Source organism: Moschus berezovskii, chromosome 25, assembly GCF_049115385.1.
Source record: "Moschus berezovskii isolate FMDL1 chromosome 25, NW_MosBer_1.0, whole genome shotgun sequence".
NCBI lineage: Eukaryota > Metazoa > Chordata > Mammalia > Artiodactyla > Moschidae > Moschus > Moschus berezovskii.
Window position 1 is genome coordinate 14671021 of NC_142484.1, and position 17613 is coordinate 14688633.

A 17613-nucleotide genomic window follows, 5' to 3' on the forward strand; every position below is an offset into this window, starting at 1 on the left:
TATGTTTACTCCATCTTAGCTGAAACTATGAATGCTGTCATCAGAATTGATGATACTGACAATAATTAAATCAGTCCAGCTTTTTATTATCACCATGCTTGTGTAACTTTAAACGATATCTATGAACAGACATCCCCACCGCCCTGCCTTTGATAAACCATCGATTTAGGAAAATGGAAGCTGGGAATAATAGGAAATGAGGCTACCGATTCAGGTATGTATGTCATACCCCTTAAATTATAGGGGAGGCACAGGGTTTAAAAAGATGGAGTCTAGAACTTCCATGGCAAAGCAAGGATACGAAAAAATAATCAAATACACCTGTAGCCTCCAGTGGACAGGACCGGTCTGTAGGGGAATCCACTCCCCCAGACCCAAGATGTCAGTGGTGGGAGGTGAATCTCCAAGAAGAGCGGAGGATGTCAGGGATTGTGCTAAGCGGGTCCATTGTGCAGACAGAAGGGTCTGAAAGAGTGTGGAGGTGAGGTAGGGGAAGCAGTTTAGGAAGCAATGTGGCATGGGGACAACAGGGAACAGGAGGCAACTGGAGAGGTCAGACACTCCCATCAGGAGACATGCCCGTCAGGGGCCAGGGGACGGCAGCTCACGGCCAAGTCCCGTCTGCCTGTTTTCCGTGTGCCCTGCAAGAATGTCTTCTTGTGTTTTTAAATAGTTGGATGTCCATCAAAAGAAGGGGAATAGTTTGTGACACAGTAAGATGATGTGACTTGAAAATGTTGTGCATAATCCACTTCACTGGAATCCTCTCCTTCTGGCTGTTTCTCGTGGCTGCTTTTGAGTGACAGTGCCAGAGTTCAGAAGTCACTGCACAGGCAGTATGGCCTCAAATATTTGGGAGGTCTCAAATATTTGCCACGTGGTCAAAAAGTGTGCTGACCCTGTTCTAGAGGCTCGGTGATGAGGGCCTCACAGAGAAGGGAGGTTCCTTGGGCTGATACTGGGGTCTTCAAGGCATCACAGAACACTCAGGTGAGGTCTGGGAGTCAGCTGCACCCACAGACTTCATACAAGCCTGGCTATGGCCAAGTCCTCCTATGGGGCTGACAGTGGCTTTGAGCTTTGATGAGAAGAGAGCAGTTGTGGGAGTGAGCTTCTGATTTACCTGAACTACTGAGTAACTGTCTTCAAGAGACACCTTTGGTTCTCCCTGCTTTCTCTGTTTCTGTTCCGTTCCGTTCAGTCGCTCAGTCGTGTCCGACTCTTTGCGACCCCGTGGACTGTAGCCTCCCAGGCTTCTCCGTCCATGGGATTCTCCAGGCAAGAATACTGGAGTGGGTTACCATTTCCTTCTCCAGGGGATCTTCCCGACCCAGGGATCGAATCCAGGTCTCCCGCATTGAAGGCAGACGCTTTAACCTTCTCTGTTTACCGTGTCATTTTATCATCTGCTTATGCTCCATCTCTATCTCTCGGTCCCCTTTCTTCACCAGCTGCTGACTTTACTGGTCGATCCACGAGCTCCCGTCCATCCCTCCCCTGCACCATGGAAGGTGTCAGCAGTCAGGTCTCAGATGTGGCAGTTAGTCTGCTGAAGAAGAGAATTAGAACAGAAATAAAGAATAACTTGTTGTCCCTCAGTTACCATTGTTAGATTTTTCACTTCAGGGACCAATGTCATCAAACAAAAGTATTCCTCTACCCCAGGTCCTGTGGTAGTGGGAAAGGAAAAGAGTGACTAGGTTGGAAGGAAACCAGGGGGGTGGGAGTTAACGCAGTCTAAGCGGAGCAGCTGAGGAGAGGCAGAGAAGGGAAGAACTCAGTGCCCTCGGGGCAGGCAGAGCACAGGGCTCCAGAGAAGGAAAGGGCTGGGGAGGTCGCGTGCTTCTCTGTGCACTCTAGGTGTCAACCCCGTAAGGCAGGTCCCGAGGCTTCTCAGGGAGGTTTTGATGCCCCAGCATGGTTTTGCATTATTAGGTCAAGGTCAAGTTCAAGCCCTTGTTTGTGTTCACATCCCTGTTGCCAGCTTCCATTCCTTGCCTAGAGCTCTTATCATAGCGTCTGTTAGTATTTCTGCTGTGGAGGCTGCTGGTGTCTCTTCAGAGGCCTGTTTTGTGTGGACGGCAGCACTTTTTCCCTGCCTGCCCATTCCAGGAAGGTAGAGAGCCTAATCACGTTCCCTGCAATCATTCCACTGCTAATTGCATATAGACAGAGCTGAATCACCAAGCTGATTCCACTTGGGAAAAAATGCAACCCAATTGATGATGCCATAAGAAGACTCTCTGAGACACTTCTGATTAGACACTTCTGAAACCCGCTGCATCCTAACTCATTCGGAGGAAGCAGGGGCCTTAGCTACAAGAGCTTTTAACGAGGGGTATTTGTGGAGATGGACAAGCCAAGCTCTTTTCTTATTCACTCCAGGTCTAGCTTGATGAAGGCTTTTTAGTTCCCCCTTAGGAAATGTGCAATAAAATTATTTAACCTTAGGAGATTAAGACACATAAAGGACACTCTTCATGTGTCCAGTTCTGTATCAAAACAAATAATAAACTTAAAAGATATGTGCTGGTTTCTTAAAAGTCAACAAAGAAGGTTTGAATAGTTCATTACAAGAGCCAGACTAGTCACCAGAATTGTAGTCGGTTACTTCATTCATTCAGTCTTGACCATACGATTATTCGGTGACTTCTGCATGTTCAATGCAGCTATCCATATTGGAGGTAAAGATAAATAAACTCCCCTTCTGTCTTATAAATTCGAGTGGGGTAAACACATGCAATCACACAACAATGCACTGTGATTGGTGCAACACTGGAAGCAAATAAATAAATAAATAAACTGTAGACAGGAGGTAAGGAATTTTGATCGCAAGAAGGGGTTCCCAAAGGAGTGATATCTAAGATGGTTTTGAAGGCAAAAAAGGAGAGGATGCAACGCACAGATAAACAGCTCAGTTTGTAGGACCTTTATGGTGCATCTAGTGGGTGGGGGGAGAAAGGAGCTGGGAACAGAAGAATCTAGAGACATGGCTGAGAGCCAGCTCAGAAAGAGGAATGGAGTGGGACAAGGTGGTAAGGATCGGGGAGGTGAGTTTTGTTTTGTTTTGTGTTGAAACCATTTGGGGATCAATACTGAATACAATAACCTGGAGGAAGGGGTCACAGTGGAGAAGGGATTGTAATAATCCAGAGTAGGTAACCGGGATTGAATTGACACAGTTAACGGTATGAGAGAAAGAAGAAAATGAAAAGTATAAAGGGGGTAAAAACAACTGGATTTGTTGATGGAAGGGAAGGAATGAGTGAAAAGGTAGGAATCAAATGTGACTCTATTTTATCCTGGGAGAATGGGGAGGAAGCCCTACCACCAGCAGAGATTAGCAGATGCAGGGTGAGAGCAGGTTTGAGGGGTGAGATGATGGTTCAGCCTGGGGGGTCTGGGAGGCACATGAGGGGCGTTACCCTGGGAGTTCCCGGAACAAACGTCAGCAGATCACTCCGGGATGCTGACATGGACACGGAAATCGGGAGTAGAGCTGGTCATTTAAACTGTAGACTCGGGATTCAGAGTATAGATTGACCAAGGGGAGGAGAGAGAGGAGAGCTGAGGAGGGGACTTTTTAAGATGCCATCAAATTGCCGAATTGCTCCTAGAATCTGTTCCTTATGACTCTTTTAAATCCTCCTTCTGCGAAGGATCTAAAAAGAATTTGCTTAAATTCTCTCATACAATTCTCAGACCCAACCTAGGAAGGAGAAATAGAAGCATTTCTACATGTCACTAACAAGGGAACCGGGGCTCAGCAGTTTACTCAAGGCTGCGTAATGCCTGAGAGAAAGAGCCATAATGAGGGCCCAGAAGCACCGAGCTCGTTCTGACAAGTCACGGTCGTCGTGTTTTCTTTACTGTGTTCCATCCGCACGCAGGTGTGCGTGCCTGTGTTTAGAGTTTGCGTGAGATGAAGAGAGGTGGAAGGAAACCTTAGCAGTGGGGCTGATGAAAGAGTGAATGAGCTCCTCTTTTTCCTGCATCTCTCTTCACTTCTGCGTGACGGGATTGAAGGCCCACCTGTGTGTGGAGTTCCACTCGGAGCTGGGGAGAGAGGCGGGCCCAGACAGCCAGGCAGGGTCACTCACACATCTCAGCCAGTGTGATTCGGTAGCAGGTAGACTTTGTGGTGGGTAGATTTTGAGAACTATTTACAAAGATTATTACGTTAAATATGTTCAAAAGTGATAGTGAAAGTTGCTCAGTCATGTCCGATTCTTTGCGACCCCATGGACCACATAGTCCATGGAATTCTCTAGGCCAGAATACTGGAATGGGTAGCCATTCCCTCCTCCAGGGGATCTTCCCAACCCAGGGATCGAACCCAGGTCTCCCCACATTGCAGGCTGATTCTTTACCAGCTGAGCCACCAGGGAAGCCCAAGAATACTGGAGTGGGTAGCCTACCCCTTCTCCAGCGAATCTTCCCAACCCAGGAAATGAATCGGGGTCTCCTGCATTGCAGGCGGGTTCTTTACCAGCTGAGCTACAAGGGAAGCCCTAAATATGTTCAAAGGCTATAATCAAATCTAGTACAAACGAAGGTTTTCACCATGCCTCCTTTTCTCACTGGACCCAAATAATCCTACATCCTCAGGCTTCCTCTTACCCTTGTGGGTGGCCTGTGTCCCCATCTCCTCCCTGGGCCAACTGGAAGTGCAGGCTGGTGTTTCCAGCTCCAGCATTGATGACACTTTCAGCTTTCTCTCAGGATCCAATCTGAATGTATTCATTAGATTATTTTAACTATAGATCTGGTCCCATCCGGGGCCTTCTTCTCTCTCCCTTCCCCCAAGCAGGCATGTTTTCACAGCCTGTTTGCTTGGTACGTCACCAGTGCTCCCTCCGTGTCCAGCAGGCTTCTCATTTGCCTCCAGTGGTCGGGGGTCTCAGGGAAAGAACAGAACCCCGCCCACTACACTTCTTTCCTCCTAAATCTGGGTGGGAGGACAACTCAGATTGTTTAGTGAACAAAGCACTGCTCAGATCTGCATGCCTATTCTTCAAAAGGATGATTTATAAGTTACTTCACTTTCTATCCTCTACAAAATATTTAACATATACACCAGGCTGTACTTTACTCCTAGAGTTATTCCTTTTTCCGATCATCAGTTACAGTTTAAGGAGTTTTCTCATTTTTCTTTGTGAGACTGGGGGTTGATAGAGACTTGGTTCTGTGCAGTCACTGTTAGATGATCCACAGGACCATAGAGGGGTCAGTGTGAATCTTTCTGGGTCCTGTGCTCATTTTAGACCCCTTTCCAGAAAGAAATAGAATCTCCTGTTAAAACACACACGCACACATACAGAGGCATACGTGCATGATGTCATTTCCTTAGCTTCAGAAACCCCTAGGGTTGGAGTTCTAGTTTTCAGATAAAAAATCCTGCTCTTAATCCAGAAACCGTCTTCATGGCTAAAGCACAGACAGCCCTGCTTTCCCAAGGCAACTCAGGACCAGGTGGCTACAGTGACCCCCTGCAAGTGGACTTCTGACCATTTGTATGCATAATAGAGCCCAGAACCTTAACCCATTAAGAATCTTTAAAAAAAAATCCATTAAATTAATCTGGACAAGGATTTTCAAAGCAACTTCAAATTCCGCAGCCCTCATTCCTGGCTTCTATCTCTAGGGATTTAGAAAAAGAGAAAGCAAACAGCCGATGTTCGAGGTAATATGACACTGCGGAGTTCTATATTTATCCCCTATCAATGTCTTTCAGATCAAATTGGCTGAGTTTACAAATCAAAGGCTGATTCCTTCATTTATTTATTTTTTATTTTTTTTAAGCAGTCATCAGCTGCACCATTGCAAACATCCAGGTTCCAGACATCAAGCTGCAAACTCTAAACCTCCAGCTGTGCGTTTTCTGACTTTGAAACCATCCCCCGTAATAGAGGGTCTGCATGCAAACTTGAGCTGGTGGGCCTCTTGAAAAGGCAGGCAGCAGAGGGCACACACCCCCAGGGCCCAGCCGGCTACTGGAGCCAGGTCTGCAAAACAGCTTGTTCTTATGGGCCTCAGACATACATGGGACCTGGTGTGGTGGAGTGCAAAGGGGTCACTTTCATATACTTGTGTTTTGGTTGCAGCTCTTCCTTAATACAAATGTAAAGATGGTTCCCAGAAAGTGTCGCACTTTAAAAATTAAGGGAATTCTCTTATCTTTTTATATATCCATAAAATAGATTTCATGTATGCATATTCATATGTTTTCACAAGCATACATTTGGTTTCAACTGTCACATGAGTTCTTAATATATGTCAGGATCTATGTAAGTGTTTTGCTGTTACCTTTGGAGAAGGCAATGGCACCCTACTCCAGTACTCTTGCCTGGAAAATCCCATGGATGGTGGAGCCTGGTAGGCTGCAGTCCATGGGGTCGCTAAGAGTCGGACAGGACTGAGCGACTTCCCCTTTCCCTTTTATCTCTAGATAGGTAGATGCAGATAGATTGACAGATAAATAGATGATAGATATGTAGTTAGATGGAGGATAATAGATAAGCAGATAGATTGATAGGTTGAGAGATAGTCATGCAATTTACAGTTGAATCCGTTTATGTAAATTTAATTGGATTTCTAATTACTGCTTTATGATGGAATCTGTTTAATAGGTTAATTTGAAGGTTTGGGGGACTCCATCGTCTGTGTGAGGGTGCTGTGGGAAATGATGAGGTGTTTCCCACGTCTCAGAGAAGTCCACCTGCAGTAGTGACAACTCTGAGCCTGGCAGGCAGGCGATGGGCGGGGACTGTAGCTCCTTTTCCCCAGTAACTGAGGCGAATGCGTTTAGGGAGGGTTCCTCTCCTGTAATGGGAGCCAGAGACTCAGGAAAACTCATCCCACCCCTCTCCCCAGCACTGGCCCCTGTGTTTGATGCATAACATTCTCATTGACGGTTTGAAGCTGTACCTCAGTACAAGAACAGGAAAAATCCAGAACTTTTCTCTGAAGAGATCTTTGACATTCACTCATTCTTAGAGAGATTGTTAGACTCTCCATTCTACCAGCCAAGCTATTTGCATCCAAAGGAAAGATCAAGAAAAATACATACATATGTATGTGTGTATGTGTGTGTGAGTGTGTGTGTATGTATGTTGTGGGGGGCAGCGCTTCCAAAGGTGGTTATGTTGGTAATCTCCAACATGGTAATTGCCAGTGCAGGAGATGTAAGAGATGCGGGTTTGATCCGTAGGTTGGGAAAATGACTTGGAGAAGGAAATGGCAACCCACTCCAGTATTCTCGCCTGGAGAATCCCATGTACAGAGGGGCCTGGCGGGCTGTCGTCCATAGGGTGGCAAAGAGTAGGACACGCCTGAAGCAACTTAGCATGCACCTCGTGTATATATTTATGTTCTTGTATTCCTAGCTGTGAAATTAGAGACATTTCTGAAGCCCCCATTTGGTCTCACATGGGCTAGACAGCTCCACCTGCCTTCTTAGAAGAAAGGATCCCCAGGAATTGTAACCCTTGTAAATCAATCAATCAAGACTTTGGTTTACTAAATCAAAATCTCCTAATTTAAGAGAACAGAGTAGAACTTTCTAGTCCCAGGATCTGTGGTGAATCGTTTGTAGAGTTATTATGATTCAGTCTCCCTGGAAAAACAGAGATCTGATTATCCTTTCATTTTCACATCGAGATGCTCCTATATCAAGGATCTGGAGTACTACAATATGCTTATATCAGTTGTGGGTCAGTAAGGGTAATCACAAGCGCTGCTGGTTGTTCAGAGGTTACCGTGTGCTGAGTATTTTACTATATTTATTGGATACTCACAACCACCCCATACGTTGGTGTCATTTTCCCATTTTAAAGAAGAGGAATCAGAAGGGAGAGTGAGCCGTCAGCTAGGATGACCTCAGGGGCCAGTGTGCAAACATGGGGACTCACCCCGCCCACAGTGTGGCGGAGGCCAGTGGGGCTCAGAGCTGAGATCAACGCTTCAACCATTTCGCTCCAGCTGAATACCCGTCCCTCGGAAGTTCTCCTGTGTCGATTACTCAGCAGTAACAAACATTGTATTAATATTTAGAAATGACTTTTGACACTGGTCATCTCGCCCTGTCACAGCAGATGTAGCTTTTGTTTGGAGCCCGCGAGCCCCCAGCCTGATCCCACAGCCCTAGGATTCCCCCAGCACCAGGTTCAGATGGCCCTGAGGGCCCATCTCCATGCCTAGAGACCCCAGCTTTACCTCTTTGTTAGTTCTCGGGGCCCGCTCCATGCAGCCCCCCACCACTGCCTCTTCAGGCTGAGGTCCAGTGAGGGCCTGCTATAATGGCTTTTGGCTGAAGCCTGGGAGCCCCAGGCTGCTCTGAATTCTCAGCAGGAGTGGTGGTGGGGGATGAGGAGGGCTTCCTTGCTCCATCGGCAGCTGCTGACTCTGCATCTCACAGCAGCCTCACCCCGCTCTAATGTCTTCCGTGAACACATCTTGTCTAGTTCTGCCCTCACCGCTTCCTCCCTCAGACCTCAAGCAAGTCTTCTGGCTTTCGAGGGCTGCTGCTGAGGATACTAACCATGCTTCTATCACCGTGGGTTTGTGGACCAGAGCTCTCAGCACCTGACCAAAACCATGGCTTCCTCCATCAAAGCACAAAACTTCCAGTTCAAAATCAAGGGACCTTGGAGGGACACCCTCTTACCTGTCCTGCAAAGAGCTCTCCCCAAAGCCCAGTCTGCACTGAACAGGAACTTCCTGATGCAAATCAAAAGGGAGGAGAGAACCAGAGGCTAGAAGTCTAGCCTAGGACTAGATGAATCTTCCCTGGTGGGCTTCCCTGGTGGTTCAGCTGGTAGAGAATCTGCCTGCAATGCAGGAGACCTGGGATCAATCCCTGGGTTGGGAAAATCCCCTCGAGAAGGGAACGGCTACCCACTCCAGTATTCTGGCCTGGAGATTTCCAGGTACTGTGTAGTCCATGGGGTCACATGTCCATCATGTTGGACATGATTGAGTGACATTCACTTTCAGACAAATCTAGATGAATCTAGGACTAGCCAAGTTTAGGAGTAGACTAGTCACAGAATTTGAAATAATTTTTTAAACGATTCCCAATTTGGAATTCTAGAATTCTGTGCTCTTTTTTTCTCTTAGTTTCTGAGGTCCAGTGATTTTTTATTTCAACTCATATTTATGCCATAAAAATATTAAGCAAGCAGACAGCTGTGCCTTCTCCTCTCCAATAGCTACAGCTGTTCTCCTTGACAAGTTTTTCTCAGGTGAGATAAAAATTATAACCGTGGTTATTATTATTTTTAGTTATACAGGTTTCAAAGACCAATCTATGGACTCAGAAACTTGGGGTTTCTTTTCCAAAGGAGTATTACTTACACAGTTTTCGTCCTTCCGTGATTTATAAACTTCTGAGTTTAAGTCCTCCAAAGAGTACAAAGCTTCTTTGGGGCTTCAGGAAATGAAATTATCGTGTTTCCAACTTGCTTCCTTTCCCTGCTTGGATTGTCAGAGTCCACTTAATGAAAATGTTCCTAAAAAGTTGGTTGCAAACCAAATTCTGTTAGATAAATCACATTTCCTCATTGGTCTCCATTTTTAAATTAAGGATGCATCTCCCAAGGAAATGATCGGCCCCAAGATTAAATATAAATTATACTAAACATGTGATAAAACTTTTAAAATCACATATTTAGAGAAACTCTATTGTTAGAACACTAGTGGAAATGATATTTTTTAAAGTCAAGAAATACAAAGATTTTTCCAGGAACAATTTCCAAAGGTGGTGCTGTTTGGGAAAAGAGTGAATGGAGAAGGACGATATGATACATATATACATTGGAATATTATTCAGCCATAAAAAGGAGCAAAACTGAGTCATTTGTAGAGATGTGGATGGACCTAGAGCCTACCATACAGAGTGAAGTAAGTCAGAAAGAGAAAAGCAGTTATCATATATTAATGCATATAGATGGAAACTAGAAAAATGGTACAGAGGAAACTACTTTTAGGACAGAAATAGAAGCATAAATGTTGAGAACAGATTTACAGACACAGTGGGGGAAGGGGAGGGTGGGATGAACTGGGAAAGCAGTGTTGACATATACACACTGCCATGTGTAAAATAAAGAGCTAGTGGAAGGCTGCTGCACCACACAGGGAACTCAGCAAGGTGCTCTGTGACAACCTCGAGGGGTGGGGTGGGAGGAGGGTGGGAGGGAGGCTCCCGAGGGAGGGGATATATGTATACTTAAATCTGATTCCTGGGTCAGGAAGATCCCCTGGTGAAGGGATAGGCTATCCACTCCAGTATTCTTGGGCTTTCTTGGTGGCTCAGATGGTAAAGAATCCACCACCTGTGACGTGGGAGACCCAGGTTCGATCCCTGGGTTGGGAAGGTCCCCTGAAGAAGAGTATGGCAACCCACTTTAGTATTCTTGCCTGGAGAATCCCGATGGACAGAGGAGCCTGGTGGGCTACAGTCCCTGGGGTCACAAAGAGTCAGACAGGACTGAGCGACAAAGCAGAGCATAGCATAGCTGATTCACATTGTGTACAGCGGAAACAAACACAAAATTATAAAACAATTATTCTCCAATTAAAATAAAATTAATAACATAGAAGCAATAAATAAAAAGAAAAAAAGAGGTTGACAAACTTCCAATTATGTAAACTACATCCTGAGTGCCTTGAAAGCCAGAGAGGCCCAAGACATGGTCCCTGCTGTTAAAGAGCTTCAATTACATGGGGAAATAAAACCAGTGCATAAGGCATAAAACCACCATTAGAGAACACTCATAGCTGCTGGGTTAATAGGTGTGGGGGCCATGCTGTGACCTAGTATGCTGCCTCTGTCTACATGTGTGATCCTGGACTTCAGTTTCCCACATGAAAAATACAGGATTGACCTAAATCCCTAATTCCCAAAGTTGAGTAAACATGAGAATGTTTTAAACTCCTCATCCCAGGAGATTCTGATTCAGTCGGTATGACTGGCAACTAAAATTCTCTATTCAAGCAACGATTCTATGCAATTCTCCTGACATCAGCCTCTGCCCTGCCTCTGTGGATCTGTTTTCTCTTTGTCTTTCTTCCAGTATTTTTATAAGTTCTCCATTCGAGCGACAAAGCACTGATCATTTCAAAGCCAGAGCACAAATGCTATTAAAGGAAAACTTTCCTTGAGTCATTAACTCTATAAATTCAGATTTCAGTTAAGTGTTTTTGTTTTCTTTTCTGTTTGTTTAAGTAGTAATGATAGTTACCTCATTTCTGATGATGCAGAGTTTTATTTATTATGTACGTATATGTATGTATGTTTAGTTGCTAAGTCATATCTGACTCTTTGCGACCCCATGGACTGTAGCCCGCCAGACTCCTCTGTCCATTGGATTTCCAGGTAAGAATACTTGAGTGGGTTTGCCATTTCCTTCTCCAGGGGTTCTTCCTGGACCAGGGATCGAATCTGTGTCTTCTGCATCGGCAGGCAGGTTCTTTACCACTGAGCCATGTGGGAAACCCATATATATACTTGTTAGAGCTGAATCTCCAATACTTTGGCCACCTCATGAGACGAGTTGACTCACTGGAAAAGACTCTGATGCTGGGAGGGATTGGGGGCAGGCGGAGACGGGGACAATAGAGAATGAGCTGGCTGGATGGCATCATCAACTCGATGGACATGAGTTTGAGTGAGCTCCGGGAGTTGGTGATGGACAGGGAGGCCTGGCGTTCTGTGATTCATGGGGTCACAAAGCGTCGTACACGACTGAGCGACTGAACTGAACTGAACTGACTGATACTTGTTTTCTCTCTGGTTTTGATATTTTTGCTTCTAATTGAGAAAAAGTATGAGGAGAAAGATGAAAAATATGGCAATGAAAGCTAAAATGTATAAAGCATTTTAATCTGTACATATTAATTTTCATATCCCTTACCCAATTTAATCAGGAAGTGTAGGGACTTCTGCTTTATTGATTACGCCAAAGCCTTTGACTGTGTAGATCCCAACAAACTGTGGACTACCAGACCACCTTACCTGCTTCCTGAGAAATCTGTATGTAGGTCAAGAAGGAATAGTTAGAACTGGACATGGAACAACAGACTGGTCCCAAATTGGGAAAGGAGTGCGTCAAGGCTGTATATTGTCTACTTACTTAACTTACATGAAGAGTACATCATACAAAATGCTGAGCTGGATGAAGCACAAGCTAGAATCAAGATTGCTGGGAGAAATATCAATAACCTCAGATACACAGATGACACCACCCTTATGGCAGAAATTGAAGAGGAATTGAAGAGACTCTTGATGAAAGTGAAAGAGGAGAGTGAAAAAGCTGGTTTAAAACACAACATTCAAAAAACCAAGATCACGGCATCCAGTCCTGTCACTTCATGGCAAATAGATGGGGAAACAATGGAAATAGTGACAGGCTTTATTTTCTTGGGCTCAAAAATCACTGCAGATGGTGACTTCAGCCATGAAATTAAAGGACCCTTGCTCCTTGGAAGAAAAGCTATGGCCAACCTAGACAGCATATTAAAAAGCAGAGATATTACTTTACCGACAAAGGTCTGTCTAGTTAAAGCTATATTTTCTCCAGTAGTCATGTATGGACTATATGTATGCAGAGTTGGACTATAAAGAAAGCTGAGCACCAAAGTATTGATGCTTTCAAACTGTGGTGTTGGAGAAGACTCTTGAGAGTCCCTTGGACTGCAAGAAGATCCAACCAGTCTATCCTAAAGGAAATCAGTCCTGCATATTCATTGGAAAGACTGATACTGAAGACAAAACTCCAATACTTTGGCCACCTGATATGAAGAAGTGACTCGTTGGGAAAAACCCTGATGCTGGGAAAGATTGAAGCAGGAAGAGACGGGGGATGACAGAAGATGAGATGGTTGGATGGCATCAATGACTCAATGGACATGAGTTTGAGCAAGCTCCAGGAGTTGGTGATGGACCGGGAAGCCTGGCGTGCTGCAGTCCGTGGGGTCTCAAAGAGTCGGACACAACTGAGCAACTGAACTGAAATGAACTGTGGGGACTTCGCTGGCAATCCAGTGGCTAAGAGTTTGCCTTCTGGTGCAGAGTCGTGAAATGCATGGGGTGTGGGTACAATCACTGGTCAGGGAGTTAAGATTCCTCATGCTTCGAGGCCAAAAAAACAAAACATGCAAGGGAAACAATATTGTAACGGATTCAATGACTGTACTTTTTCTCTAATTCTCCATTTGTTCCAAAGAACACAGGTTAGTAAAATTAAGCTTCCTTGGTTTTTGCAGGATGACGTTAGTGTAATTCTCTTTCTCTGGTAATACAGATGTAGATCAGTAGGAAGTGTACACTTTGCCCAGATTGTAAACTATCCAGCTTCCTTCCCTACATAAAATTGCCTGATATTAATATTGTAAATTTTACATACAGTAGCACAATGTTCCCACAAAAAACTTGAAAAGTTTTTTTTTTTTTTTTTTTTTACTATGATTGCCCTAATATTTACATACTTGGATTTCACCCTATGGCAATATTTCTCCTCTCTGCCTCAACTTCTCCATTTGGATGTTCCCATAAGAGGTTCATCGGAGTTTGGTTCCTATAAGTCTTACTGTTGGGCTTCCCTGGTAGCTCAGAGGTCAAAGCGTCTGCCTCCAATGTGGGAGACCCGGATTCGATCCCTGGGTCGGGAAGATCCCCTGGAGAAGGAAACGGTAACCCACTCCAGTATTCTTGCCTGGAGAATCCCATGGACGGAGAAGCCTGGTAGGCTACAGTCCACAGGGTCGCATAGAGTCGGACACGACTGAGCGACGGAACAGAACGGAACGGAAGTCTTACTGTGGTCACACAAGAATCTGTTTGATTGGTAGAATTAAACCAGATGTGTGATCTTTAGTTGGAGAGAACAAGGGACCAGGGAACCCTGTATCGTTTTGTTTCCTTGCTTTGATGGTGTCATCACAGCCTCCCAGGAGATCTGAGGTCCTACCAGCCACTGTCCTGACACTGGAGCTCAATCCAGAAACAGCTGTCCAGAGCTAATTTATTTCCTAATGCTACGGCACTGTTAATTTATAAATTACACTGGTAATTCGCGCTATTATTAATTTCAGATGGTGTAGGGCAAGCCTAATTAAAATATGACACCAATTGCCACACATATGTACCAAGGACCACCATTTAAAATTAATGGGAATATTAAGTGTGACACTAGTGTCCGCGATGCTCTGCACAGTAATTACAGCATCTAGCGGGGAAGATCTGACAAACATAGGCTCATGGTGGGTGCAAATAAACAGCGACAATGTAAAAGGAAGCACGAGCTCTTCATTTAAGCCTCTTCTCCTCATTTCCTCCACCCTTCATCAGTTCAAGGTTAGTGCTTTTTCCCCTAAAGATGCTTAGGGAGCAGTGACAGACAATTAAGGCCACTGTGACAATTAAGAACACTGTGCTTACTGGTGGGGACTGTGAGTCTCTATGGGCTAATGTTGACTGTCTTCTCAGATTCTGGACTTTGGGGCCCTGCTTGGTACTTTCAGCATGTTCTTGGTTCGTCCTGTGAATTTGTTAACTCTTGCTTGCCTGCTGTGATGGATGCTGTCCGCAGGTAGTCCAGGCAGGGGAGCTCCTGTATGTGTATACTACAGGTTTCATAGGGCAGAAAGACACCTAAGGGATGCTCAGGTTGGACTCGGTCGGGATGGTGACAGAGTTATCAAGGCCCAGGAGTGCCAGCCGCTCTGGGCGGGCAGTGGTCCCTCCGTCCGAGAGCTGTGGTCTTCTGTGACACCGTCATGACTCCTGCTATCACCGCGATAAAAATGCTGATCTTAGCAACGTCACAGAACAAGTACAAGCGTTGTTTACATGTTGTTATTCAGGCGCCCAGTCGTGTCCGACTCTTTGCCACCCATGGACTGCAGCGCGCCAGGCCTCCCTGTCCATCACCAGCTCCCGGAGTTTGCCCAAGTTCATGTCCATTGCATCGGTGATGCCATCCAGCCATCTCATCCTCTGAGGCCCTCCTCTCCTAATTTACATACCACGCACATAATTCTTTGTATGACATCAGTTTCTTTTTGTTGTCTGCATCACAGATACAGGCAGCATGATGGAGAGGTTTTATGCCCTGGGGGAAGGACTGTGCCTCTTCCCTCCCCCTCAGAATGGGCCCCACACACTGCGTTAACATAGCCCTGATCCTCTGAGCCTGGACCTCCAGGAAAGTCACAGGATAACTGTATAGTGCTTTCAAAGAGGGTTTGAAAAGCGACACGTGTGTAGTGCTTTCAAAGTGGGTTTCAAACTGCTTTCATGTAATCGGTTTATCATTTGTTCCTCCAGACATCCCAGTGTGCTCTGTGATGACCTAGATGGGTGGGTTGGGGCGGCCTATCTGAGACCCAGAGCCTGACTGCTTGGTGAGTTTCGGGGAGGGTGAACATTGACATTATTCATCACTTATTGAGGTCCGGCAACTCTGCAGACTCCATGCTCGGGGGGTCCAGGTAGGAGCACAAGCATTGTACCTGGTGCACTGGGGAACCAAGGACAAGCTGTGATGTGAGAGGTAGAAGGGATGCAGGCGGGGGAGCTGGCATCCATCCTGAGACTCTGAACTGAGAATAAGAACGATGCTCTGCAGACGTAACCACTCCACACTTCGTTTGCTAAGTTTGTGCCTTCGGTGTTTCTCCTCCTATTCCCTCACCCCTTCTCCTGCAGCTGTGGGCTTTGTGAGTGAAGACGAATACTTGGAAATCCAGGGCATCACCCGGGAGCAGTCGGGGGACTACGAGTGCAGCGCCTCCAACGACGTGGCGGCCCCAGTGGTGCGGAGAGTCAAGGTCACCGTGAACTGTAAGTCATCTCAGGCGCCCCCACCCAGCACCTTTGGGAGGTTCTGCCCTCCTGGCCACAGAGAGAGCTGGACCACTGTGCCAGCCCTGACTCGGGATAGGAAATGGTGCAGCCTCACTGTCCAATTTTTGCTTTCAAGAGCAACAGTTCTAAACTCTTAAAGAAAATAAATGGGAGCCGAAAGTAATTTTATATAATCCAAAACTGGACTTAGAGTCCTAAAAGATCATTACATGGCATTCAATGCATAATTTATACAAGCTTGTCTTTGAATCTCAATTTTTACTCATAATGTCACCAAGCTTCTCATTCTCTGGACAGTCATCTCCTTAATAGGGAGCAAAAATAAAAAGTACGTGCATGGAAGAAATATTATAATTTATGTTTATGGTATACTTATGTTATCTCATCCGCTTCTAATTATGTGTGTTGATGGACATAGTATACATTCACAATTGAACTATAAATAGATAAACATACACATGTCCAATATGAGAAGATATATCTCATACCTATTTTTTGCTAATAGAGGTTCAGTTCAGTTCAGTTCAGTCGCTCAGCCGTGTCCGACTCTGGTACTGAACCCCAAAAGCTGGAGGCCACTTCTCTGGACTCCTCCTCTTCCTTCACCATCCAGATTCTCTCTGACATCGAAGCTGCTCAACATCCCCGCTCCCTCATGCATTCTCTCTAGGTTCCTCGTTAGGTACCCCGACTCAGGTCTCTAGGACATTCAGAAAGTTTTCCCAGCTGTGCTGGTTTCAGCTGTTCTTAGGACAGAATAGAACCCAAGAGTTAAACCAGCAGACAAGAAGAGTTTCTCCTTCCAAACTTGGGTGGGGTTGGACATAGAGGAAGAATACCTTGGTTTGATGTTTACTCCTTCTTTACTTTAATATATTGGTTTATGTTACAAGTTGAGCCTAATTAACACAAAGCACTTGAAGAATCAAGGAAACAGGTGAAGCAATCATGCCATTTTTGTAGCCTACCACAATTTCTTTTTAAAGTGACATAATTTACAGTTAATAAAGATTAACCTAAACAGTAAGGAGATGTAAGAGAAGGGAAAAACCTATATAGGGAAATAAGAGAAAGCTATGCATAAATCAGCACACGAAGTTTATATCCTGAGGTGGTCAGATGCAGGTCCAGGATTTGGCTTCCAGGTGCTAAAGCAAAGAGAGGAAACATCATTTGGTTTGAGGTTTGTGTTCATAAGATAAAAGTGAATTTGTCGCTTGGGAGAAGCACTGCTTTTTTCTGGTGCTGAGACTTGAGAAATAATTCCACTTTAAGGTCTCTATAAATAGAGTACAACAAGCATCACTTGCAATGGTTATGCAATGGTTGGCTGTGGCTCTTTTCCATAATGCATTTCAGTGCAACTGTCAGCATGACAAGGGTAGTTTGGCAAAGACTTGGCATGAAAGCAGGCCGAGTACTTAGGTAAAGTTGTTCTGGCTGTATTCAAGGGTCCAGGGTAAAGCACCTCCACGAATGACAGATCTGTATATCCCCCAGGCAATTCTCTGTGACTATTCTTTCTTGCAACCGAGTTTTCAATGGGAATTGAATAGTTCAAGCTTATATACTCTGGCAAAAACCTGGTGTGCAGAAAATCTACAGGGCTAGATTAAAGGTACTGTCAAGCCATGGGGCATACGGTGGATGGAGTTGGCTGTATCCTATGAAAGTGGAAAAGTTTAAGCAGGAAATAGGCCTAAATGCCTGCTCATTCCACTCGTGTCCAGAGGGGAGCAGAGGCAGTG

At 45.2% G+C, this 17613-nt stretch overlaps 1 protein-coding gene across 4 annotated transcripts in view; it reads left to right on the forward strand.

Moving 5' to 3' along the window:
• Positions 1 to 17613, forward strand: part of NTM (neurotrimin) — a 420911-nt gene that overhangs the window by 381249 nt on the left and 22049 nt on the right. For all 4 annotated transcript variants that reach the window (XM_055414990.2, XM_088832437.1, XM_088832438.1 and 1 more), the window contains exon 4: positions 15707 to 15841. In XM_055414990.2, the coding sequence (XP_055270965.1) occupies positions 15707 to 15841 (135 nt within the window). The remainder of the gene's footprint in view (positions 1 to 15706; positions 15842 to 17613) is intronic.